The 23,983-nt window shown below is 63.7% G+C and overlaps 3 protein-coding genes across 3 annotated transcripts; 2 read left to right on the forward strand and 1 right to left on the reverse strand.

Moving 5' to 3' along the window:
- Positions 1 to 2,266: 2,266 nt before the first annotated feature.
- On the forward strand, positions 2,267 to 7,919 carry LOC308057139 (sushi, nidogen and EGF-like domain-containing protein 1; the record flags this gene model as incomplete). Its single annotated transcript, XM_080411290.1, has 5 exons — positions 2,267 to 3,655; positions 3,759 to 5,084; positions 5,942 to 6,229; positions 6,320 to 6,538; positions 7,677 to 7,919. Exons 2-5 carry the CDS (start codon positions 4,884 to 4,886, stop codon positions 7,917 to 7,919), a joined length of 951 nt encoding a protein of 316 aa, XP_080267416.1. The 5' UTR covers positions 2,267 to 3,655; positions 3,759 to 4,883.
- Positions 7,920 to 9,477: 1,558 nt separating this feature from the next.
- LOC308057137 (FXYD domain-containing ion transport regulator 3-like) lies at positions 9,478 to 14,333 on the forward strand. The gene is made up of 8 exons (XM_080411288.1): positions 9,478 to 9,500; positions 10,600 to 10,656; positions 11,517 to 11,552; positions 12,272 to 12,295; positions 12,473 to 12,547; positions 13,316 to 13,346; positions 13,564 to 13,607; positions 14,022 to 14,333. The coding sequence occupies exons 2-8, from the start codon at positions 10,617 to 10,619 to the stop codon at positions 14,039 to 14,041; spliced, it is 270 nt and encodes an 89-aa protein (XP_080267414.1). The 5' UTR covers positions 9,478 to 9,500; positions 10,600 to 10,616; the 3' UTR covers positions 14,042 to 14,333.
- LOC308057140 (leucine-rich repeat LGI family member 4-like) lies at positions 14,219 to 22,929 on the reverse strand (the record flags this gene model as incomplete). The annotated part of the gene is given in 10 exon segments (XM_080411291.1): positions 14,219 to 15,240; positions 15,711 to 15,838; positions 15,841 to 16,218; positions 16,728 to 16,892; positions 17,000 to 17,169; positions 18,237 to 18,308; positions 19,577 to 19,648; positions 20,407 to 20,478; positions 21,244 to 21,315; positions 22,688 to 22,929. Coding segments are annotated over 10 exon segments (1,674 nt in total). The 3' UTR covers positions 14,219 to 14,937.
- Positions 22,930 to 23,983: the final 1,054 nt, after the last annotated feature.

Below are 23,983 nucleotides of genomic sequence, written 5' to 3' on the forward strand. Positions count from 1 at the left end.
TTGTGGCCTCTGCGGTGACTATGACAGGGACGCAGCCAACGACCTCCGAGGACCCGACGGGAAATTGCTGAGGGACGTGGTGGCAGTGGCCAAGGCTTGGAGAGCACCCGACTTCACCAACGTGAGTGTCACCAGGTCTTCGCTGGGGGGATAGTTGGCATCTTTCATCTCCTCCCTCCGTCTTGGTTGTATCCCCCGTGGTCCTTGGTGCCACCACCGTGAAGAATCCTCCATCAGTTGGTCCCATCCCTTGGTATGACCCAAAATTTCCTCCCCTTTCCCCCCCCCCAGTAATTTCATCCAAGGGGTGTCCTTCACCCCCATCAGCAGACCTTCACCCATCACCCCATCCCATCCGATGAACCCAAATCCCCCTTTTTTCCCCCCGTTTCATACCAGAGAAGCCCCCTAGGTGCCACCTTCATCCCCAAGAGCTCCTCATTTTCATCACTTGCCCAAAAAAAGGGGAGGGGGGAGGGGGAAGCTGGGAAAAGGGGGGATTAACCTTCACTTTCCCCTTTTTCCACCCAGTGATGCAGAAAAATGGGATGATCTGGAGATCATCACAGGGAAAATGAAGGAGACAGCTGGAAAAAAAGGGAGATTTGGGGTTTTTTTCCCAAAATTTGAGGGGTTTCCCCCCAAAAAAAAATCACAAAAAAAAATAAAGAAGCCACCACGGGGTTTATTTTGCAATAAAATCGTTGGCACCAAGGAAAGGTGTCGTGGAGGCGTGAGGGTGGGGGTGTCCCGGATGCCTGGGGGCGTGGGGGTGGGGGTGGGGGAGGGGTGTTTCCCGGACGCCTGCGTCCCCTGCCAGCCCTGCCCTGCCGCAGGCGGGTGGTTTTTTGTCCCCCCCCTGACCCGTTTCAGTCAATATTTCCCGTCACGGCTCTGCCCATCCACACCTGGGTCCCCCTGGGGGGGGGGGGGGAGTGGAGTGGAGGGGGGGAGGGGGGGCACCCGGATGTCTTGGTGCTGGGGGCGGGGGTGGGGAGGGGGGGTGGAGCGGAGGAGGATCCCGGGGGGGAGGGGGGCTCCTCTGAGGAGGGGGGGGGAGGGTGGCGTTCCTGGAAACCTGGGTTCCCAGTCCTTCCCAGTACACCCCACTTCCCCCCCCTCAAAAAAAAAAAAATTCCAGTCTCCTCCAGTTTATCCCAATCCCCTCCATATGCCCCCTCCAGTGCATCCCAGCCCCCTCCATGTCTTCCCCCATATGTCCCCATGTCCCCACTCCCCCCAGTATGTCCCACTCCCCCCAAATGTGTCCCCCAGTTCATTCCATGGTCTCACCAGTTTCCCCCAGCATGCCCCCCCTCCATTGTCCCCACTCCCTCCCAGTGCATTCCAGTCCTCCCCTAGTCTGCCCCGCAGTGTCCCCCATCCCTCCCAGTGCATTCCAGTTCACTCCAAGGTCTCTCCAGTCTCCTCCAGTATGCCCCCGCCCAGTGTCCGCAGTCCATCCCAGTGCATTCCAGTCTCCCCCAGTATGCCCTCCTCCCTCAGTGTCCGCAGTCCATCCCAGTGCATTCCAGTTCACTCCAGGGTCTCTCCAGTCTCCCCCAGTATGCCCTCCTCCTCCAGTGTCTGCAGTCCATCCCAGTGCATTTCAGTTCACAGTCTCTCCAGTCTCCCCCAATATGCCCTCCCAGTGTCCCAAATCCCTCCCAGTGCATTCCAGTCCTCCCTCAGTATCCCCCCAAGTGTTCCAAATCCCTCCCAGTTTGTCCCAATGCATCCCAGTGTCCCCCCCAGCATGCCCAAGTACCCCTCAGTGTCCCCCTACAAGAGCCCATGGTCCATTCCAGTCCCCCAGTGGACAGAGGAGGAAGCACCCGAGGCCTGGGGAGGTGCCACCTGGGGGGGAGGGGTCACCCCCCCACCCCCCCCACCCCCCCAGGCCTGTCCCCTCCCTGGAGATAAAACGGCTCTGGCCACATCCCAGACACTGACCGGCACCATGGGACCCTGGTGAGGGGGGACACTGAGGACAGGAGGGGGGACATGGGGGCATGGAGCTACATGGAGGGACATGTGGATATAGGGGGACATGAGAAGGAGCTGGGGACATGGGGGCGTGGTAGGACATGGGGACATTGAGGAGTGGGGACATGAGAAGGAGATGGGGACATGGTAGGACATGGGGACATTGAGGAATAGGGACATGGTAGGACATGGTAGGACATGGGGGGCATTGAGGGATGGGGACGTGAGAAGAAGCTGGGGATATGGGGACGTGGTAGGACATGTGGGGCGTTGAGGGGTGGGGATATGACAAGAAGCTGGGGACATGGGGACGTGGTAGGACATGGAGGGTGCTGAGGGGTGGGGACATGGGACATGGGGGGCATGGAAGATATTGGGGGATATGGGGAACACCTGGACACATGGGTATGGGGGACATTGAGGGACATGGCGGTCATGGGGACATGGAGGGGCATGGGGACATTTGGACAGGGACATGCAAGGGATGCACAGGGACATGCACAGGGAGAGGGGACATGCAGGGGACACAACGAGAGACACCCATAGGGAGGGGTGGGCATGGGGACAGCGGCACCCGTGGGGACAGGAATGGGCATGGGACGTCTGGAGGGGACAGGGACGCAGAGGAGACCCATGTATGGGGACATGGAGGGGTGGAGGCACAAATGGATGGGTGAAGGATGGGTGAGTGGGTGAAAGACGGAAGGATGGGTGAAGGATGGAAGGATGGGTGAAGAATGGGTGGGTGAAGGACAGAAGGATGGGTGAAGGATGGGTGGGTGCAGGACAGATGGACAGGTGAAGGACGGAAGGATGGGTGAAGGACAGAGAGATGAGTGAAGGATGGGTGGGTGAAGGATGGCTGGATGAATGAAGCACGCCTCCCCCCCTCTCTCCCCCAGGCCTGGGCAGACGAAGGCTCTCCCCATCCTCCTCCTTCTCCTCCTCCTCCTGGGCCACACAGGTGAGCGGGGCCCCCTGGGGACATGGGGGACACCCATAAGATCCTCGGGTGACTCAGGGATCCATGGGGTCATGGTGAGGGGGGGAGGTGCACCCATGGGACCCCTGGGTGACTTGGGGACACTATGGGGACGCTCATGTGAGTGGGGACATGGGGAAGGCACCATGGGTGTCACCTGTCTCCTCGTCACCCAGCGCACCCCTCAGCCCCATGAGGGCCATCACGGGGGGCAGCTGGGGGGCGGGGGGTGGGGCGTGGAGGAAGAAGGGGCTCAGACCTGGTTTAGGGGGGTCCTAGGCCCATACTGGGAGGTTCTGAGGTGACAATGGGAGATCCCAGGCCCCTACTGGGAGGTCCTATGCCCATACTGGGAGGTTCTGAGGTGACACTGGGAGGTCCCAGGCCACTGCTGGGGGTCCTACACCCATACTGGGAGGTTCTGAGGTGATAACTGGAGTCCCATGTCCCTACTGGGAGGTCCTAGGCCCATACTCAGAGGTTCTCGGGTGACACTGGGAGGTCCCAGTCCCACCCCAGGATATCCCTGGCACATACTGGGAGATCCCAGGCCCCTACTGGGAGGTCCTGTATCCATACTGGAAGGCTCTGGGTGATACTGGAGTCCCAGGCCCCTACTGGCACGTCCTAGGCCCATACTGGGAGGTTCTGGGGTGATACTGGGAGATCCCAGTCCCATACTGGGAGGTTCTGAGGTGACACTGGGAGGTCCCGGGCCACTACTGGGGGTCCTGCACCCATACTAGGAGGTTTTGAGGTGATAACTGGAGTCCCAGGCCCATAATGGGAGGTCCTAGGCCCATACTGGGGGGTTCTAGGCCCATACTGGGAGATTCTGAGGCGACACTGGGAGGTCCCAGTCCCATCCCAGGATATCCCTGGCACATACTAGGAGATCCCAGGCCCCTACTGGGAGGTCCTAGGCCCATACTGGAAGGTTCTGAGGTGACACTGGGACGTCCCAGGCCCCTACTGGGGGTCCTGCACCCATACTAGGAGGTTCTGAGGTGACACTGGGAGGTCTCAGGCCCCTACTGGTGTGTCCTAGGCCCATACTGGGAGGTTCTGGGATGATACTGGAGTCCCAGTCCCCTACTGGTGGGTCCTGGGCCCATACTCGGAGGTTCTGAGGTGACACTGGGAGGTCCCTGTCCCACCCCAGGATATCCCTGGCACATGCTGGGAGATCCCAGGCCCCTACTGGAAGGTCCTGCACCCATACTGGGAGGTTCTGGGGTGATACTGGAGTCCCAGGCCCCTACTGCTGCGTCCTAGGCCCCTAATGGGAGATCCCAGGGTGACACTGGGGGTCCTAAGCCCATACTGGAAGGTCCCCCCAGCTTTATACTGGAAGGTCACCCCCAGGACCACCATACTGGAAGGTCCCCCCAAGGTCCATACTGGAAGGTCCCCCAGATCCATACTGGAAGGTCACACCCAGGACCACCATACTAGAAGGTCCCCCCAGTTCCATACTGGAAGGTCCCCCAGGTCCACCATACTGGAAGGTCCCCTGCAAGGTCCATACTGGCAGGTACCCAAGGTCCATACTGGAAGGTTCCCCAGTTCCATACTGGAAGGTCCCCCCCAGGACCACCATACTAGAAGGTCCCCCCAGTTCCATACTGGAAGGTCCCCCAGGTCCACCATACTGGAAGGTCCCCTGCAAGGTCCATACTGGCAGGTACCCAAGGTCCATACTGGAAGGTTCCCCAGTTCCATACTGGAAGGTCCCCCCCAGGACCACCATACTGGAAGGTCCCCAGGGGTCCATACTGGAAGGTCCCCAGAGGTCCATACTGGAAGGTTCCCCCCAGGATCACCATACTGGAAGGTTCCTCAGGTCCATACTGGAAGGTCCCCCAGATCCATACGGGAAGGTCCACCAGTGTCATGGGGGAGGTTCTAGGCCACCATGCGGGTCCCAGACCCTCCGCGTGGGGGTCCCAACCCCCCCGCCATGGCTCCTTGGTGGCCACCCCTAGGTGGGCTGCTCTACCCCTTCGGGCCAGCGGCTGGGGACGAGGCCACCCCCCGGGAAGACGATGGGATGAGCCCTGAGATCCAGCTCTGGCAGCCCTTCTCCTTCTACGGACGCTCCCACCACTCGCTCTATGTGGGTGCTGGGCCCCATGGCGGGCGGGGGGGAGGGGATGATGTGGGTGGGGGTCCTCAGGGTGCTATGGGGTGTGGACACCATGGGGGGGGAACCTGAGTTGGGGATGTCATGGGTTGGGGACACCATGAGTTTGGGCCACTGTAGTTGAAGACATAATGTGTTGGAAGTACCATGGTTGGGGAGCACCGTGGGGTTGGGGCCACCATGGGTTTGGGGCCACCACGGGTTGGGCCCACCACAGGTTTGGTGCCACCATGGGTTTGGGGCCACCATGGGTTAGGTGCCACCATGGGTTTGGGGTCACCATGAGTTTGGGGCCACCACAGGTTGGGGGCCACCACGGGGTTGGGGCTACTATGGGGTTGGAGCCACTATAGGTTGAGGTACCGTGGTTGGGGGCCACCATGGGTTTGGGGCCACCATGGGTTTGGGGCCACCACAGTTATGGGGCCACCATGGGGTTGGGGCCACGACGGGTTTGGGACCACCATGTGTTGGACCCACTATAGGTGGAGGTACCCTGGCTGGGGGTGACCACAGGTTTGGGGACACCATGGGTTTGGGGCCATTATAGGTGGAGGGACACTGGCTGGGGGGCACCACAGGTTTGGGTCCTCCATGGGTTTGGGTCCTCCATGGGTTTGGGGCCACCATGGGTTTGGGGCCACCACAGTTGGGGGTCAGCATGGTTGAGGTCATCATGGTTGGCGATGCCATGACTATGCTCACCATGGTTGAAGACACATCCCTGGTTGGAGGCCATCACTGTTGGTGCCACCCTGGATGAAGGCCACCCCAGGTGGTGGCCATGTACCACGGGTGGGTCACCATGGGGGGGTGGTTCCTTCCTCCAGGTGAACAACAACGGAGTCGTGTCCTTCGGGACCGGAGTCCCGGAATTCACTCCGGAGCCCTTCCCGCTACCAGGCCACCGCCCCTTCGTGGCTCCGTACTGGGCCGACGTGGACACCAGACTGGGAGGAGATGTCTTCTACCGGCAAAGCCAGGAGCCGGAGCTGCTGGCCCGCTTGGCTCGTGACCTCACCCCAGCTGTGACCTCCTCTGAGCCCACCCCCAAGCCCACCTGGGCTTTCGTGGCCACCTGGTACCGTGTCTCCTTCTTCGGAGCTGCCTCCAAGAAGGTAGGAGGAGGAGGACCACAGCAATGGGTCACGGTGACGCGGTGACACCGTGGTGACATTCCCCCTTCCCCTCTCCCACCCACCCCCCAGGTGAACACCTTCCAGGCTGTGTTGGCCACTGATGGGGCCACATCCTTTGTCATGCTGAACTACGGGGACCTCCAGTGGACCACGGGACTGGCCAACGACGGCAACGCCTACAGCGGCCTGGGGGGCACGCCAGCACAGGTGGGCACTGGGGACACTGGGGGGACTGAGGGCACTGGAAATACTGGGGGCACTGAGGACACTGGGGGCATGCCAGAACAGGTGTGCGCTGGGGGGCACTGGGGGAACTGGGGGCACTGGGGGTGCTGGCGATACCGGGGGCGCTGGGGGGCACACCTGGACAGATGGGCACTGGGAGTGCTGGGGGTACAGGTGGGTGCTGGGGATTCTGGGGATATTGGGGGTGTTGGGGGCACTGGGGGCACAAATGGGCACTGGGGATACTGGGGATACTGGGGGCACTGAGGACACTGGGGGCATGCCGGAACAGGTGTGCGCTGGGGGTGCTGGGGGAACTGGTGGGCACTGGGAGTGCTGGGGACACTGGGGTCCCCACCACAGGACTGGGGCCACCCACCTGGGTGGGAGGAGTTCAGGAGATTTGAGGGGGAACTGGGGGAATTGGAGAGAACTGGGGAGGATTTGGGGGGGAATTGGGGGGATTTGGTGGGGGGATATTCATGGATTTGGGGGGAATTAAGGGGATTTGGGGTGAAATTAAGGGGATTTGGGGCAGAATTATGGGGATTTGTGCAGAATTAAGGGATTTGTGTTGAAATTTAGGGGATTTGGGGCAGAATTAGGAGAATTTGGGCAGAATTGCGGGGATTTGGGGTGGAATTAAGGTATTTGGGCAGAATTAAGGGATTTGGGGTGGAATTTAGAGGATTTGTGCTGGAATTAAGGGAATTTGTGGCAGAATTACAAGAATTTGGGCAGATTTAAGGGGATTTGAGGTGGAATTAAGGGGGTTTGGGGGTAAAATTAAGGGGATTTGTGGCAGAATTAAGGGATTTGGGGTGGAATTAAGGGGATTTGGGGCAGAATTAAGGTATTTGTGTTGAAATTTAGGGGATTTGGGGTGAAATTAAGGGATTTGGCGTGGAATTAAGGGGATTTGGGACAGAATTATGGGTATTTGGGGCAGAATTAAGGGGATTTGGGACAGAATTGTGGGTATTTGGGGCAGAATTAAGGGGATTTGGGGTGAAATTAAGGGATTTGGGGTGGAATTATGGGGATCTGGGGCAGAATTAAGATAATTTTGGGCAGAATTAAGGGGATTTGGGGTGGAATTAAGAGAATTGGGGCAGAACTGGGGGGATTTGGGGCAGAGCCATGCTTCCCCAGCCCCCAGTAGCTCCTGTCACCCCCCGGGCGGACCCTCTCCCCCCCCCAGGCTGGGTTCAACAGCGGTGACGACCTGCACTACTACAACATCCCGGGGTCGCGCTCGCCCGCTGTCCTGCGCGTGGGGCACCGGAGCAACGTGGGGGTCCCGGGGCGCTGGATATTCCGCGTGGACGTGTTCACTGCCACCGAGGGCCCCCCTGCCCCCCCCGAGACCCCCACCCCCTCGCCCTCACCATCCCCCACCCTGCGCCGGACCACCGAGGAGAGGGTGTACATCTGCGGGTCATGATAGGGACCTCTTGGGGGGTGGGGGAGGGGACACTGGCGTTCCCTCACGGGTTTGGGGGCCCGGGGTGGGGTCGGGGGGGAGATGTGGCAGTTGGGGACAGCTGGGTCCCCTAATGCCCCTCCCCCACCCACCCTGGAAGTACCATTAAAGCCTCGCCAAGCACTGCAGATGGGCAGCAACACGCGTGTCAGCTGTGTCACGCGTGTCCCCATCCCCCCCTGCAGCCCTGAAGGGGGGGGGACATGGGTGGCAAAGTTGGGGGGGGGCAACGGTTGCCAGCGTGGGGTGACACCGCCTGGCTCTGATGCCACCCAGGCCTGGTGCCAACGGGTGGAGAAGTGATGGGGGGGGGGGGGCACCCCCACCCTTTCCCTCCCCCCACCCGCGTGCACACCGGGACACCCAGTGACTTGGGGGACACCGACAGCTGGTGACACCCAGTGACCCCCCCAGGAACACCCAGGTCCCCTATGGGGGGGGGGGAGGGACACGCAGATGCCTGGGGAGGGAGGGGCACCCAGATGCCAGGGGGGGGTGGGGGGTGGGGGAGGTGGGTGGGCAGGGAGGGGCGGGGCAAAGCCAACAGCCAGCTGTCATCCCCGGTCTTTCTGTCCCTGTCTGTCTGTCCGTCCGTCCCGTCCCCTCCCCCCCCCCCCACCCGCTCAGGAATGTGTCACCCCTCCCCCCACCCAGAGGGGTCCCAGCAATCCGGGTGCCCCACCCCACCCCCCCCCACACACACACCCCGGACAAGCCTCAATGGGCCCCTTGTGGGGTGGCAGCTGGGGTCAAGTGGGGTCAAGGTCAAACGGGGGGCCCAGGCATGGGGGTGGGGAGGGGCACGAGGTGGGGGGGCTGGCGCGCGGAGGAGAACAAGGCTCCATTGAACCCATCCCCCATCCGAGGGGGGCGGGATCCAGGCGTCGGGGAGGGGGGGGGGGGAGGACACAGCCCCCATTGAGCACCCTGGGGGGGGGGAGGGGCACAGGTTCAGAGGGGGGAGGGGCAGGCATCCAGGCGGGGGGGGAGGGGGGGGGCACACAGGACCGGGGGGGGAGCACAGGGTCCGGGGGGGGGTGGTGGTCACAGGTGCAGAGGAGGGGGGGGTCAGGTCCGGGATGGGGGGGAGGGGAGGAATCCAGGTGGGGGCGGGCACGGGGGGACCCAGGCCTTCAGGTTGGGGGGGGGCTGGTATCCAGGCGGGGGGGGCACAGGGTCCATGGGGGGGGGAGGGGGTGTCACAGGTCTGGGGGGTTGTCATAGGGTCCGTGGTTAGGGGTCACAGGTTCTGCTGGGGGGGTCACAAGGTCCATAGAGGGGAGTGTCACAGGGTCCATGGGGGGGGTCACAGGTCAGGGGGGGGGTCACAGGTCTGGGGGGGTCACAGGGTCCGGGAGGGGGCCCCACCCCCACGGAGCACCCCAGGGACCAGGCAGGGTAAGGAGCAGGGGGGGGTGGGGGGCTGGGTGCGGCTCCTGGCACCTGTGGCACCTCCCCCCTCCCCGTAGCCCCGCCCCCACCTGGGCATGGCTCCCCTCCCCCCCCCCCCATTCCTGTTCTACCCGTTGCTGGTGCAGGGAGGTGAGATGGGCCCCCCCACCCCCCCCTTGTACACCTGGGTCCCCTGGGGGTGGCGGTGTCACCTGGGGGGGGGTCCCCTGGGTGTAGGGTCCCCTGGGGGGGAGAGGGGTCCCCTGGGGGAGGGGAGGGGCGTCCCTCCTTACAAGGGCAGGACTGGGGGGGAGGGACACACCCCGGCTCCGGGACCCCCATGTCCCCTGGGGTGACCCCCCACGTGTCCCCCCAGGGGACCCCCATGTCTTCTAGGGGTGACCCCGGCTCAGGGACCCCCATGTCCCCACCGGGGACCCCCATGTCCCCAAGGGTGACACCCCCCCATGTGCCCCAGGGTGACCCCAGCTCCGGGACCCCCATGTCCCCCCAGGGTGACCCCCCCCATGTCCCCCAGGGTGTCCCCAGCTCTGCAACCCCCATATCCCACCAGGGGGTCCCCCATATCCCCCCCCAGGGTGACCCCGTCTCCGGGACCCCCATGTGTGTGTGTGTCCCCATGTCCCCCAGGGGACCCCCATGTCCCTCCAAAGTGACCCCCATGTCCCCCCAGGGTGACCCCCATGTCCCCCCAGGGGTGACACCCCCCATGTCCCTTAGGGTGACCCCGGCTCCGGGACCCCCATGGCCCCCCAGGGGGTCCCCCCCAAGGGACCCCCACCCCTAAGGGTCCCCACCACCACCCCAAGGAAACCCCCCGAGGGCCCCCACCCCAAGACACCCCCCTAAGAGACCCTCCCCCCAAGGGACCCCCATGAGTGACACCCCCCCCCCCCCCCCCGCTAAGTGACCCCCACCCCTAGAGGGACCCCCCCCGAGGGACCTCCTCTACTCCCCCCGAGGGACCCCGCCCCCCCCAAGGGACCCTCCCCCAGAGGGACCCTCCCCCAGAAGGACCCTCCCCAAATGACACCCCCACCTCGGGGACCCCTCCCCCCCGGGCCCTCCCCCTAGGGCGCCCTCGCCTCCCACCAACGCCCCACTCCGGAATCCGCCCTGAGTCACCCACCCCTCCCCCACCCGGACGCTGCGCTCGTGGGGGCGGGGGGAGGGGGAGGGGAGGGGAGGGGGGGACCTGAATCCTCAAGGACCCCCTCCCCCCTTCCAGGGGTCAAAGTTCACAAGATGGTGTGGGGCACACTCAGGGTCCTGGTGCTGCTGGCAGGTGCTGGGAGGGAACTGGGAGTGACTGGGGGGGAACTGGGAGGGGGAACTGGGAATGACTGGGGGGAACTGAGAGGGAATTTGGGGGATCTGGGAGAGATCTGGGGGTAATTGCGAGGGAACTGGAAATGACTGGGAGGAGCTGGGAATGACTGGGGGAACTGGGAGGCAGAACTGGGGGAAGCTGGGAATGACTGGGGGGAACTGGGAGGGAATTTGGGGGATCTGGGAGAGATCTGGGGGTAATTGTGAGGGAACTGGGAATGACTGGGGGGAACTGGGTGGCAGAACTGGGGGGAATTGGAAGGGAACTGGGAATAACTGGGAGAACTGTGAGGCAGAGCTGGGGGTAATTGGGAGGGAACTGGGAGGCCGAACTGGGGGGAACTGGGAGGCCAAAATGGGGGGGAACTGGGAGGCCAAAATGGGGGGGAACTGGGAGGCCAAACTGGGGGGAACTGGGAGGCCAAAATGGGGGGGAACTGGGAGGCCAAACTGGGGGGAACTGGGAGTGACTGGGGTGAACTGGGAATTACTGGGAGGGAACTGGGAGGGAACTGGGAATAATTGGGGGGAACTTGGAGGCAGAACTGGGGGTAATTGGGAGGCAACTGGGAGGCTGAACTGGGGGGAACTGGGAGGGAACTGGGAGGCAGAACTGGGAGGGAACTGGGAAGAACTGGGGGTAATTGGCCGGGAACTGGGAATGACTGGGGTGAACTCGCAATAACTGGGAGGTAACTGGGAGGGAATTGGGAGGCAGAATTAGGGGCAATTGGGGTGACTGGGAGGGAAGCTGGGGGAACTGGGAGGGTACTGGGCCAGCTAAGCCTCTGCAACTGGTTTTTGCTCTCTCCCCAGTTCTGTCCCCAGTGAGAGGGAACATAGAGACCCCCGGTGAGTAACTGGGACAAACTGGGAGGGGGGCAGGGGCTGTACTGGGAATGGGAGGGGGATCATACTGGGGGGTATGTGATACTGGGAGGGGAGAGAAGCCATACTGGGGTGTGCGTGTCATACGGGGAGCGGGGACGAGCCATACTGGGAATGGGAGTGAGTGATACTGGGGGGGGTGTGGGTCATACTGGGAGTGGGGAGGAGCCATACTGGGGGCTGTGTGGTACTGGGAGGGGAGAGAAGCCATACTGGGGTGGGTGTGTGTCATACTGGGAGCAGGGAGGAGCCATACTGGGAATGGGAGTGGGTGATACTGGGAGGGGGTTGTCATACTGGGAGCGGGGAGGAGCCATACTGGGATTGGGAACGAGTGATACTGGGGGGGGTGGGGGGAGGTGTCATACTGGGAGCAGGGAGGAGCCATACTTGGAATGGGAGCGGGTGATACTGGGAGGGGGGTGTCATACTGGGAGCAGGGAGGAGCCATACTGGGGGGGTATGTGATACCGAGAGGGGAGAGAAGCCATACTGGGGGGTGTGTGTCATACTGGGAGCGGGGAGGAGCCATACTGGGAATGGGAGCGAGTGATACTGGGGGGGTGTAGGTCATACTGGGAGCGGGGAGGAGCCATACTGAGAATGGGAGCGAGTGGTACTGGGAGGGGGGTAGTCCATACTGGTGTCCCACCAGGGGACTGACCCCTCCCCCTCCCCACCAGATGCCACCAGTCCCTTCCAGTATGGTGAGTGGGACGGGGGTGACAGGGGTGTCCCCAAGGGAGGGGTGACAGGGGGGGCCCTGGGGGGGTGACAGGGGGGCCCCAAGGGGGGGGGTGATGGGGGGGGCCCTGGGGGGGGTAACAGGGGTGTCCCCAAGGGGGGGTGACAGGGGGGTCCCCACCGTGTCCACACCCCCCCAGACTGGCACCGCCTGCGGGTGACAGGGCTGGCGCTGGCCGCTGTCCTCTGTGTCATCGGCATCATCGTCCTCCTCAGTGAGTGTCACCTGGGGAGTGTCCCCGTGTCACCTGGGGGGGCCCCGTGTCGCTGGGGGAGGGTCCTCATGTCACTGGGGGGGGTCCCCATGTCACCATGTGGGTCTCTGTGCCACCTGGAGTGTCTCCGTGTCACTAGGGGGTGCCCCTGTGTCACCAGGGGGGTCCCTGTGCCACTAGAGGGTCCCTGTGTCACTTAGGGTGTCACGGTGTCACCTGGGGGGGGGGGTATGTCACCTGGGAGTCCCTATGTGTCACTAAGGGGAGTCCCCATGTTACCAGGGGTGTCCCCGTGTCACCAGGGCGGTCTCTGTGCCACCTGGAAGGTCCCAATGTCAATGGGGAAGATCACTTGGGGGGTCCCTCTGTCACCCGGGGGGTGGGGGTGGGGGATGTCACCTGGGAGTCCCCATGTGTCACTGGGGGGGTCCCCATGTCACTGGAGGGGAGTGTCCCCTTGTCACCAGGGGTGTCCCATGTCACCGGGGGGGCCCTGTGTCACTGGGGGTGTCCCCCATGTCACTAAGGGGTCCCTGTATCATTTGTGGGGGGTCCCCCTGTCACCTGGGGGGGGGAGTATGTCACCTGAGAGTCCCCATGTGTCACTGGGGGGGGGGGTCCCTGTGTCACTAGGGGGTCCCTGTGTCCCTTGGGGGGGAGTTCCATGTCACTAGGGGGGTCTCTGAGGAATCCCCTGGGTTCGATGTCCCCTGGAGGGGTGGCATGTCACCCCTCCCCCCCAGCTGTCCCCTCTGACGTCCCCTGCAGGTGGGAAGTGCAAGTGCCGGAGCAAAGCCAGGTGGGACAGGAGGGGACATGGGGGGGACATGGCGGGATGGGGGGGGGGGGGGGGCACAAGGGTGTCACCAGGGGAGGCGGCAGGGATGTCCCCAAGGGGGTGGCAGGGAGGTCCCCAAGGGGGAGGGCAGTGGTGTCCCTAAGGGGGTAACAGGGGTGTCCCCAAGGTGGGGTGGGACATGGCAGGGTCACAGCCCCCCTGCCTCCCTCCCCCACAGCCGCCGCCGTCCCCCCCCAGAGGCATCGCACCTGGTTGGCCCTGGTAAGCCCCCTCCACCCCGGGGGGGCGCAGGTGACGGGGGGGTGGGGGGTGGGGGGGGGTGGCGGAGGGATCCCAGACACCCGGGGGGGGGATCCCAGGTGACCAGGTGGGGGGTCCCGGGTGTCCTGGCTGGGGGGGGGGGGGGGGGGGGGGGCGGGTCCCGCGTGTCCGGGAGGGGGGGTCTCAGGCACCCGGGAGGGGGTCCCAGATGACCAGGTGGGGGGTCCCAGGTGGCTAGGGGGGTTCCTGGGTGACCTGTTAGGGGGGGTCCCAGGTGTCCTGGGGGGGGTGGTGTCCCAGGCATGTGGGTGGGGGGTCCCAGGTGTCCTGGGGGGGGTGGTGTCCCAGGCATGTGGGTGGGGGGTCCTGAGTGCTGAGTATCTGGGTGTCCCCTGACCCCTCACCTCTCCACAGGAGCTGCCACCACGTGCTGAGGCGTCCCCATGTGTCCCCAAGCCTGGGGGGGGGGGGGGGGAGGGGTGACCCCAGTGTCTGGGTGGCCCCAGTGACACCAGCAGGCAGAGTGGGGGAGGGGGAGGAGCGGGTTTATTTGGTGGTGAACCCCCTCCCCCCCCCAAAACAAACAAAAAAAACCCATGGAAAAGGGGAAATTGATTAATAAAAAAATGTTAAAAAATGTAAATTGGGTTAATTGTGGGGGAGGGGTTGTCCTTGGTGGTGGTGGTGGCATCACGGGGGACAAGGAGGGGACAGAGGAACAAGGAGCCACCAGTGGTGGCTGGGGACAAGGCGGGGTGGAAGGTGGCACCTGGAGGTGACAGGGTGTGATGAGGTTGATGGTGGCCTTGGAGACATCGGGGAGGTTGTGGCACCAGGAGGTGACAGGGCATCGTGAAGTTGATGGTGGCCTTGGGGACATCAGGGTGATGGTGGCACCAGGAGGTGACAGGGAGTCCCCATGTCCCCAGTGACATGACGGCCCATGTCCCTTTGCCACCCAGGTGGACAATGACCTGGAAACTGATGTACCTACGTCCTTCAGACACCCAGGCCCATGGCAAGGTGACACAATGGTTGGTGTCCCCATGTCCTCATGTCCCTCAGGTGAGATGGAGATGGGATGGCTGAAGGCCACGCCTCTCAGATGGCCAGGTCCACGATGGTTGACGTCCCCATGTCCATGATGAGGTGACAGCTGATGTCCCCATGTCCTTCAGGCCCCCAAGGCCCACAATGCCACCATGTCCCACAGGTGGCAGGTCCACCACGACATCCCAGTGAACGTCCCCAGATCCCCAGCTCCACACTGATGTCACACTTGATGTCCCCCGTGTCCCTCAGCCACCACTCTGCGCCACCTGCCGTCCCCTCAAGACCCCAAGTCAACGGTGACATGGCGGTAGATCTGGGTGGCCCCTTTGAAGCTGGAGGCCACCAGGAAATGGCGGTGGCCCAAGGAGAAGGGGGCAAAGGCGCGGGGGGTGGGGGCCAGCAGCTCCTGGGTGGCCTCCAGGTGGCCACCAGGACCAAGGCGGTAGACACGGCTGGGGGCGTAGTCGTTGCCCAAGATGACGTAGCGGTGGCCGGCCAAGGCCAAGGGTTGGAAGACCATGGAGCCGCGTGCCGGAACCTGCTGAACTTCCCGGAACATGGAGCCTTCCCAGCGCATCACCTGGGTGCGGAGAAACATGGGAAGAGGGGGAGGGGTGGGAAGCATGGGGAGGGTTCCCTCGATGGTGTTGGCCGCCCATGAACACGTGACGGTGATAGACCCCAATGGATGTGTGATGGACCCCATGGACCCACGGTGCTGGTGGCCCCCCATGAACATGTGATGATGATAGACTCCCATGAACACATGATGACCCCCATGGACTCATGATGCTGGTGGCCCCCCATGAACATGTGATGCTGATAGACCCCCATGGGCATGTGATGACCCCCATGGACACGTGATGCTGAGAGACCCCCATGGGCATGTGATGGTGATAGACTCCCATGGACGTGTGATGACCCCCATGGACTCATGACCCTGGTGGCCCCCCATGAGCACAGCATGCTGACGGACCCCCATGAACACGTGATGACCCCCATGGACTCATGACCCTGGTGGGCCCCCATGAGCCCATGCCCCCCCCTCACCTTGGCATCCCCCAGGAAGCGGGTCAGGCAGAGGAAGACGTGGCCCCGCAGGCGGAAGTGCTTCGCGGCATAGACGTCGGGCACGTGGGGGATGTCGGTGTGGGGGGCGAAGGACCCTCCACTCCACGGTAGACCAGCGGCCTCCGCGTCCCGCTGCAGACCACCAAGGCTGGCCGGCCCCCCAGCTCCAGGAACTCCAGGTGGGTGTCGCGGTGCCACGGCCGGAGGGCCTGGTGGGGGTAGAAGCCCCTCCCCCCCCAGCGGAATAGGGTGCTGGTCCCCCCCTTGGAGCTGTCGGCCACCCCAAGGTACCAGTGACCCCCAAGGCGGGCGCTGGCCACCGCGTGGGGACGTCGCAACCGACCACTGCCCAGCGCCTGCAGCCGGACGAAGGGGGCGCCGGGGCCACCAGCGCGGCGCCAGACGGCCGAGCCCCCCCCAAGTTGGGCCACCACCACCACCAGCGCCCCCCCCAGCTGCAGGGGGTGGCAGGCCACCGGTGAGGAACCTGCAGGGACAAGGACATGGGGGGGCGTGAGGATGGGGGAGGGGGGAGAGGAGGAGGGGGTGGGGGGATGGGGGCAGGGGGATGGGGATGGTGGGGATGGGGATGGTGGTGACCCCACAGGGATGTTGGGGTTGGAGTGGTGGTGGTGATGGTGATGGTGGTGACCCTATGGGGACATTGGGGTTGGGGTGATGGTGGTGACGCCATGGGGACGTTGGGTCAGGTGATGGTGGTGACCCCATGGAGACGTTGGGGTTGGGGTGATGGTGATGGTGGTGACCACATGGGAACATTGGGGTTGAGGTGGTGGTGATGGTGGTGACCCTACAAGGACAGTGGGGCGACCTCAGAGGTGACCTTGTTGTCCACAAGGGCATTTTGAGGTCCCTCAGACCATTTTTGAGGTTCCTTAGACCCTTCTTGGCCCCTTCCTTGAACTTTTTTGGGGTCGCCCTGGATCTTTTGGGATTCCTCCTAATCCAGGTGGGTTTTGGGATGTCGGGACTCACCATTGATGATGGTGGGAGCTCGGAAGCGCCCGGCCAACTGGTCCCACTCCAGGAGGGCGCAGGCGCCGGCAAAGGGCTGAGCCAAGACCACCCCTGGGTGCCCCCCCAGGGCGAAGGCCTCCACCGCCAGCGAGGAGAACGGCAGCGACTGGAAGGGGCGCAACTCTAGGAGAGCCCCCCCAAAAAATAATCCCATCAGCTCCTTCATGGGGGGGGGTCCCCCCTCACCATCACCCCCTCCCCCACCCAGGGGGGAGGACATGGGGACGTACCAGAGACATGGCAGTGGAAGTCGCGGGGTTGGAGCTGGGCCAGGGGGGTCCCCTGGCGGGGCGGGGGTCCCCGGCAGCGCCCCGTTTCGGTGGGGGGGGCGACACTGTTCAGCCAGGTCACCAGCCACCGCAGGTGACAGTCACACTGGAAGGGGTTGCCCCGCAGGTCCCTGCCCCCCACCCGTCAGACACATGCCTGGGGGGGGACACCCCCCCACCCCCACCCCCACCCCACCCCCAGATCCCCTGTGTCCCCTCCCAGTGCCTCCCAGTAACAGCCGGTGCACACCCTAGTGTCACCCACAGGACACGTCGCCCCTGTCCCTCCATGTCCCCCCGTTCCCTTGTGTGTCCCCATGTCCCACATCCCCCATGTCCCCCCTGTTCCCAAATGTCACCTTGTGTGTCCCTTCATGTCCCCCCTGTCCCCTTGTGCGTCCCTATGTCCCTCCATGTCCCCTGCATTGTCCCCTTGTGTGTCCCCATGTCCCCCCTGTTCCTATATGTCCCCTTGTGTGTCCCTCCATGTCCCCATATGTCCCCTTGCATCACCCCATGTCCCCCCTGTTCCCTTGTGTGTCCCCATGTTCCATGTCCCCATGTTCTCCATGTCCTCTTGCATGTCCCCATGTCCCCCCATGTCTCCTTGTGTGTCCCCATGTTCCATGTCCCCATGCCCCTCATGTCCCTCTGTGTCCCTTTGCATGTCCCCATGTCCCCCCATGTCTCCTTGTGTCCCCATGTCCCCTCCGTCCCTCCATGTCCCCATATGTCCCCTTGCGTGTCCCCATGTCCCCCGTGTCCCCTTGTGTGTCCCCATGTCCCATATCCCATCTCCTCCATGTCCCCCCGTGTGTCCCCATATCCCATGTCCCCCAGCCCACGTCCCAACGCCCCACATGTCCCACCATGTCCCCCCACCATGTCCCCTTGTGTGTCCCCATGTCCCCCATGTCCATCCATGTCCCCATGTGTCCCTATGTCCCCCATGTCCCCTTGTGTGTTCCCATGTCCCACCATGTACCCCCCACCATGTCCCCTTGTGTGTCCCCATATCCCATGTCCCCATGTCCCACAGCCCACGTCCCCATGCCCCTCACGTCCCTCCATGTCCCCCCCCACCATGTCCCCTTGTATGTCCCCCCTGTCCCTCCATGTCCCCGTGTGTCCTCATGCCCCCATGCCCCTCGTGTCCCCCCAAGCCCCCCCCCCACCCCCATGTCCCCATGTCACCCACAGCTGAGTCAGTGTCTCCAGCCCCTGGAAGAGCCCCCGGGGCAGCGTCTCCAGGCGATTGTTGGCCAGGCTCCTGCAGGGACACGGGGACAGGGGACATAAGGACAGGAGACATGGGAACACCCCGACACAGGGCAAGGGCAAGCCTTGGGGGGGGCAGGCTGTCCCCAGTGTCCCCAGGCTGTCCCCAGGGGTGCTCCAGGGTCTCCTCAGTGTCCCCAGCCCTCCCCAGTGTCCCATAGTATCCCCAGAGTATCCCCAATGTCCCCCCACCATGGGATATCCCTGGGGTGTCCCTAAGTGTGTCCCCAGGGTGTCCCCAAGGGCATCCCCACTGTTCCCAGTGTGTCCCTGTGTTGTTCCCAGTGTCCCCAGTGGGACAAGGTGTCCCTAGGGTTGTCCCCATGCTGTCCCTGGAGTGTTCCCGGTGTCACTAGGGTATTTCCAGTGTCCCCAGGGTGTCTCTAAGTGTGTCCCCAACGTGTCCCCAGTGTCCCTAGGATGTCCCCAGGGGCATCCCCAGTGTCCCTATGGTGTCCCCAGTGTTTCTGGGGTATTCCCAGTGTCCTCAGGCTGTCCCCAATGTCCACAGGGTGTCCCAAGGATGTCCCCAGTGTCCATAGGGTGTTCCCAGTGTCCCCGGAGTTCCCCAGGGTGTCCCCAAGGGCATCCCTAGTGTCCCTATGGTGTCCCTAGGGTGTTCCCAGTGTCCCCCGGGTGTCCCCAGGATGTCCCCAGTGTCCCCAGGGTTTCCCCAAGGGCATCCTCACTGTTCCCAGTGTGTCCCTGTGTCATTCCCAGTGTCCCCAGTGGATCAAGGTGTCCCTAGGATTGTCCCCATGCCACCCCTGGAGTGTCCCCAGTGTCCCCAAGGGCAGTATCCCTAGGGTGTCCCCAGTGTGTCCCTAATGTCCCCAGGATGTCCGCAAGGGCATCCCCACTGCTCCCAGTGTGTCCCTGCGTTGTTTCCAGTGTCTTCAGGGTGTCCCCAGAGTGTCCCTAAATGTGTCCCCAGGGTGTCCCCAAGAGCATCCCCAGTGTCTCTGGGTTGTCCCCAGGGTGTCCCCAAGGGCATCCCCAATGTCCCCAGGGTGTTCCTAAGTGTGTCCCCAGGGTGTCCCCAAGGGCATCCCCAGTGTCCCTGGGTTGTCCCCAGGGTGTCCCTAAGTGTGTCCCCAGGGTGTCCCCAAGGGCATCCCCAGTGTCCCCAGGGTGCCCCCAAGAGCATCCCCAGTGTCCTTGGGGTGTCCCTGGGGTGTCCCTAAGTGTGTCCCCAGGGTGTCCCCACGGGTACCCCCCGTGTCCCCACTGTGTCCCCAGGGTGTCCCAAATGTCACTCACAGGTAGAGCAGCCCCCGGAGACCCCGCAGCGCCGTGGGGGCGATTGTCCCCACGTCATTGTCCTCGATGAACCTGGGGACACCAGCACCGCTGGCACCCCCAGTGTCCCCCAGTACATCCCATGCCCTCCCCAGTTCCCCCCAATACCTCCATTGCCTCCCAGTCCCCTCCCAGTGCCTCCCAGTAAATCCTAGTGTCCTCTCCAATTGCCCCCTAGTGCCTCCCAATGCCCTCCAGTGCCACCCAGTGCCTCTCAGTGTCCTTCCCAGTGCCTCCCAGTCCCCTCCCAGTGCAACCCAGTGCCTCCCAGTAAATCCTAGTGTCCTAAATTGCTCCCCACTGCCTCCCAGCCCACTAGTGCCTACCAGTGCCCCCCAGTGCCTTCCAGTGTCCACCACAGTGCCTCCCAGTCCCCTCCCAGTGCAACCCAGTGCCTCCCAGTAAATCCTAGTGTCCTCTCCAATTGCTCCCCACTGCCTCCCAGCCCACCAGTGCCTCCCAGTCCCCTCCCAGTGCAACCCAGTGCCTCCCAATGTCCTCCAGTGCCTCCTAGTCCCTTTCCAGTGCAACCTAGTGCCTCCCAGTAAATCCTCGTGTCCTCTCCGATTGCTCCCCACTTCCTCCCAGCCCACCAGTGCCTCCCAGTGCCCCCCACAGTCCCCCCATAGTGCCTCCCAGTCCCCTCCCAGTGCAACCCAGTGCCTCCCAGTAAATCCTAGTGTCCCCTCCAATTGCTTCCCACTGCCTCCCAGCCCAGCAGTGCCCCACAGTGCCTCCCAGTCCCCTCCCAGGCAACCCAGTGCCTCCCAGCCCTTCCCAGTACCACTCACAAGTACTCCAGCAGCACCAGCCCTGCGAAGGCCCCATCTCCGATGGTCCCCAGGCGCCCAGCAGTGACCAACCTGTGGGGACACCCCAGTGCCAGCCCCGGGGACACCCTAGGGACACGCCACTGCCACCCCCTGGGTACCCTGGAGACTGTCAGGGGGACTCTGAGGGCACCTGAGGACCTTGGGGACCGCCTGGAGACCTTGGGGACACCCTTAAAGACACTTCAGGGCCCTTGGGGACACCTTGAGGAGACCACAGGGCCTTGGGGACATCCTTGGGGCCCTTGGGGACACCCTGAGGAGACTACAGGGCCCTTGGGGACATTCTTGGGGCCCTTGGGGACACCCTGAGGAGACCACAGGGCCCTTGGGGACATCCTCAGGGACCTTGAGGACATGTTGGGGACACCTTAGGGATGGTGTGGGGACCCCGGGGACATGTTGGAGGTGGCCTGGAGAGGTTGGAGACACCAATGGGACACCATGGGGACATGTTGGGACACGTTAGGGATGGTGTGAGGACCTTGGGGACATGGTGGGGGTGGTCTGGAGAGCTTGGGGATACTGGTGGGACACCATGGGGATCTTGGGGACACTGTGGGGTTGCATGGAGACCTTGGGGACACTGATGGGACACACTGGGGACAGTGTGGGGACCTTGGGTACACTGTGGGGCTGGCATGGAGACCCTGGGGACACTGGTGGGACACCATGTGCACATTTAGGACACATTGGGGATGGCGTGGGGACCTTGGGGACACCATGGAGACCTTGGGGACACTGTGGGGGTGGCCTGGCAAGCCTGGGGACACCTTGGGGACACCATGGGGACCTTACAGCAACTGCAGGGCTGGGGTGTCACGGAAGCTGCCCTCACCCAGGACATCGATGTGCCACCGCACCAGGGACCTGCACAAACAGGGCTAAACTGGGCCAAACTGGGGGGAGGACAGGTGTCATACTGGGACAGGAGGGTCCTGAACTGGGCTAAACTGGGAGAAAGGAGTGCCAAACTGAGCTGGACTGGGCCAGCTCAGTGCAAAACTGGGGCAAACTGGGGCAAATCAGCCCTGAACTGGGCTAAACTGGGAGAAACCAGGTTTGAATTGGGCCAGGCCAGTCCTGCACTGGGCTGAACTGGGCCAAACTGGGCTAAACCAGCCTCAAACTGGGCTAAACCAGCCTCAAACTGAGCTAAACTGGGAGAAACCAGGTTTGAACTGGGCCAGGCCAGTCCTGCACTGGGCTAAACTGGAGAAACAAGGGCTGAACTGGGCCAAACTGGGCTAAACCAGCCTCAAACTGGGCTAAACTGGGAGAAACCAGGTTTGAACTGGGCCAGGCCAGTCCTGCACTGGGCTAAACTGGAGAAACAAGGGCTGAACTGGGCCAAACTGGGCTAATCCAGTCTCAAACTAGGCTAAACCAGCCTCAAACTGGGCTAAACTGGGGAAAACCAGGTTTGAACCAAGGGCTGAACTGGGGCAAACTGGGAGAAACCAGGCTCAAACTGGGTTAAACAAGCCTCAAACTGGGCTGAACCAATCCTGAACTGACCTAAACTGGGAAAATCCAGACCCATCCCCCTTGTCTCAGCCCCTCCCCCACTCCCAGTCTGAACCCCACACTGGTCCCAGTTCCCTCCCACGTAGGGGGTGGAGCTTCCTGGCATGACGTCAGGAGTGCCCATGGGGGGGGTGGGTTCTCGGGGGTTGGGGTTCCCATGGGGGGGGTAAGAAGGGGTCACGAGGGGGGGGGGGGGGCATGGGGGGTCCCATGAGGGAGGGGGTCCCATGGGGGAGGGGGGTCCCATGGCAGTATCAAGGGGGGGGTGGGTCGCATGGAGGGGGGAGGGGCCATGGAGGTCCCAAAAAGGGGGGGGGGGGGTCCCATGGGATGGTCCCATGGGGGTATCAAGGGGGGGGTCCTATGGGGGGGGTCCCATGGGGATATCAAGGAGGGGGGGTGCATGGAGGGGGGGTCCCATAGAGGTTCCAAAAAGGGGGGGGGGTGTCCCATGGGGGTATCAAGGGGGGTCCCAGTTGGGGGGGGTCCCATGGAGGTCCCAAATCGGAGGGGGGGGCGGGGGCTGCGGGTGGTCCCAGGAGCAGACAGCAGGGAGGGGAAGGGGGGGGGTCCCAAGGGGGGGGTCCCCAGGGAGGGGGGGGTCCCGAGGGAGGGGGGGGTCCCTCGAGAGGGTAGGGTCCCCAAGGGGGGGGGGGGGGGCGGGGGGGGGGGATCCCAAGGGAGGGAGAGTCCCCAAAGCGGGGGGGTCACTCACAGCGTGGCCAGGCGGGGGGGCAGACCCCGGGGCAGCCCCGCCCCCCCCCGGCAGAGGGCGCTCTCCCGGTCGCACTCGCACCCCCCGGGGCAGCCCCCGCCCCCCCCCCCGGAGGGACCCCCCCTCCCCCCCGGGACCCCCCCCCCCAAAAGGAATGACCCCGCCCGCCCCCCCCCCGCCCCACCACCACCAGCAGCACCAGCAGCAGGAGGGGGGGCCCCCCCCCAACCCCCCGCCCCCATGGACTCTCCCGCGATTTCGACCCCCCTCCCCCCAAAAAAAGACCCCCCTGAACTTCCCCCCAGAGTTTACCCCCCCAAATTACCCCCCTAAAACTGCCCCCCCTAAAATGCCCCCCCAAAATAGACCCCCCTAAACCTGCCCCCCGAATCCCCCCCAAAAAAGCCCCCCTAATCCCCCCTAAAAATGCCCCCCCCAAATTCCCCCCCAAAACAGACCCCCTAAACCTGCCCCCCAATCCCCCCCAAAAGCCCCCCCAAATCCCCCTAAAACTGCCACCCAAAATCTTCCCCTCTCAAAATGCCCCCCAAAACTGCCCCCAAGCAGCCCCCCCCACGTACCCCCCCGATCTGCCCCCCCAATAACCCCCCCCCCCCAAAATCCCAGGTTTTCCCCCCCCCGCCCAAAAAAAAAAAAAAACAAGAGCCCCGGCTCTGGGCTGCGGCGCTCCCGATCGCGGCGTGGGGTGGGCGGGGCCGGTGGGCGGGGCCTGGGGTCTGGGTGTGGCCGCCCCTCCCCCACCCCTCGGCCCCACCCCCCACCCACCCCCCCGGACAATGGAGCCGCTGTTGGCCCCTGGCGCGAGGCCGAGGGAGGGACAAGGGGGACCTTGTCCGGGGGGTGGGAGTTACTGGGGGCACTGGGGAGTTACTGGGAGGTGATGGGGGGGCACTGGGGGGACACTGGGAGTGGTACTGGGGAGTTACTGGGAGGGACTGGGGTCAGGGCAGGACTGAGAAGGTGCTGGGGGGGCACTGGGGGGACACTGGGAAGCAACTGGGAGTGGTATTGGGGAGTTACTGGGAGGTGATGGGGGCACACTGGGGGGACACTGGGAGTGGTACTGGGGAGTTACTGGGAGAGACTGGGGGGGGGGGCAGGACCTAGGGGGTGCTGGGGGGATACTGGGAGGGGACTGGGAGGCAATGGGTGGCACTGGGAGTTACTGGGAAGCACTGGGGGGGGTGTAGGACTGAGGGGTTACTGGGGGGACTGGGAGGTAGCAGGGAGTTACTGGGAGGCAATGGGGGGCTACTGGGGGGGTACTGGGAGGCA

The sequence above is a fragment of the Falco punctatus genome (genome assembly GCF_963210335.1).
Source record: "Falco punctatus genome assembly, contig: scaffold_193, whole genome shotgun sequence".
In the NCBI taxonomy this organism is placed as follows: Eukaryota; Metazoa; Chordata; class Aves; order Falconiformes; family Falconidae; genus Falco; species Falco punctatus.

Coding starts and splice junctions, on each gene's coding strand:
- LOC308057137 (XM_080411288.1), top strand. CDS start 10,617: ATGGTGTGGGGCACACTCAGGGTCCTGGTGCTGCTGGCAG. Junction 10,657..11,516: donor GGTCCTGGTGCTGCTGGCAG/GTGCTGGGAGGG, acceptor CTCTCTCCCCAG/TTCTGTCCCCAGTGAGAGGG. Junction 11,553..12,271: donor AGGGAACATAGAGACCCCCG/GTGAGTAACTGG, acceptor CCTCCCCACCAG/ATGCCACCAGTCCCTTCCAG.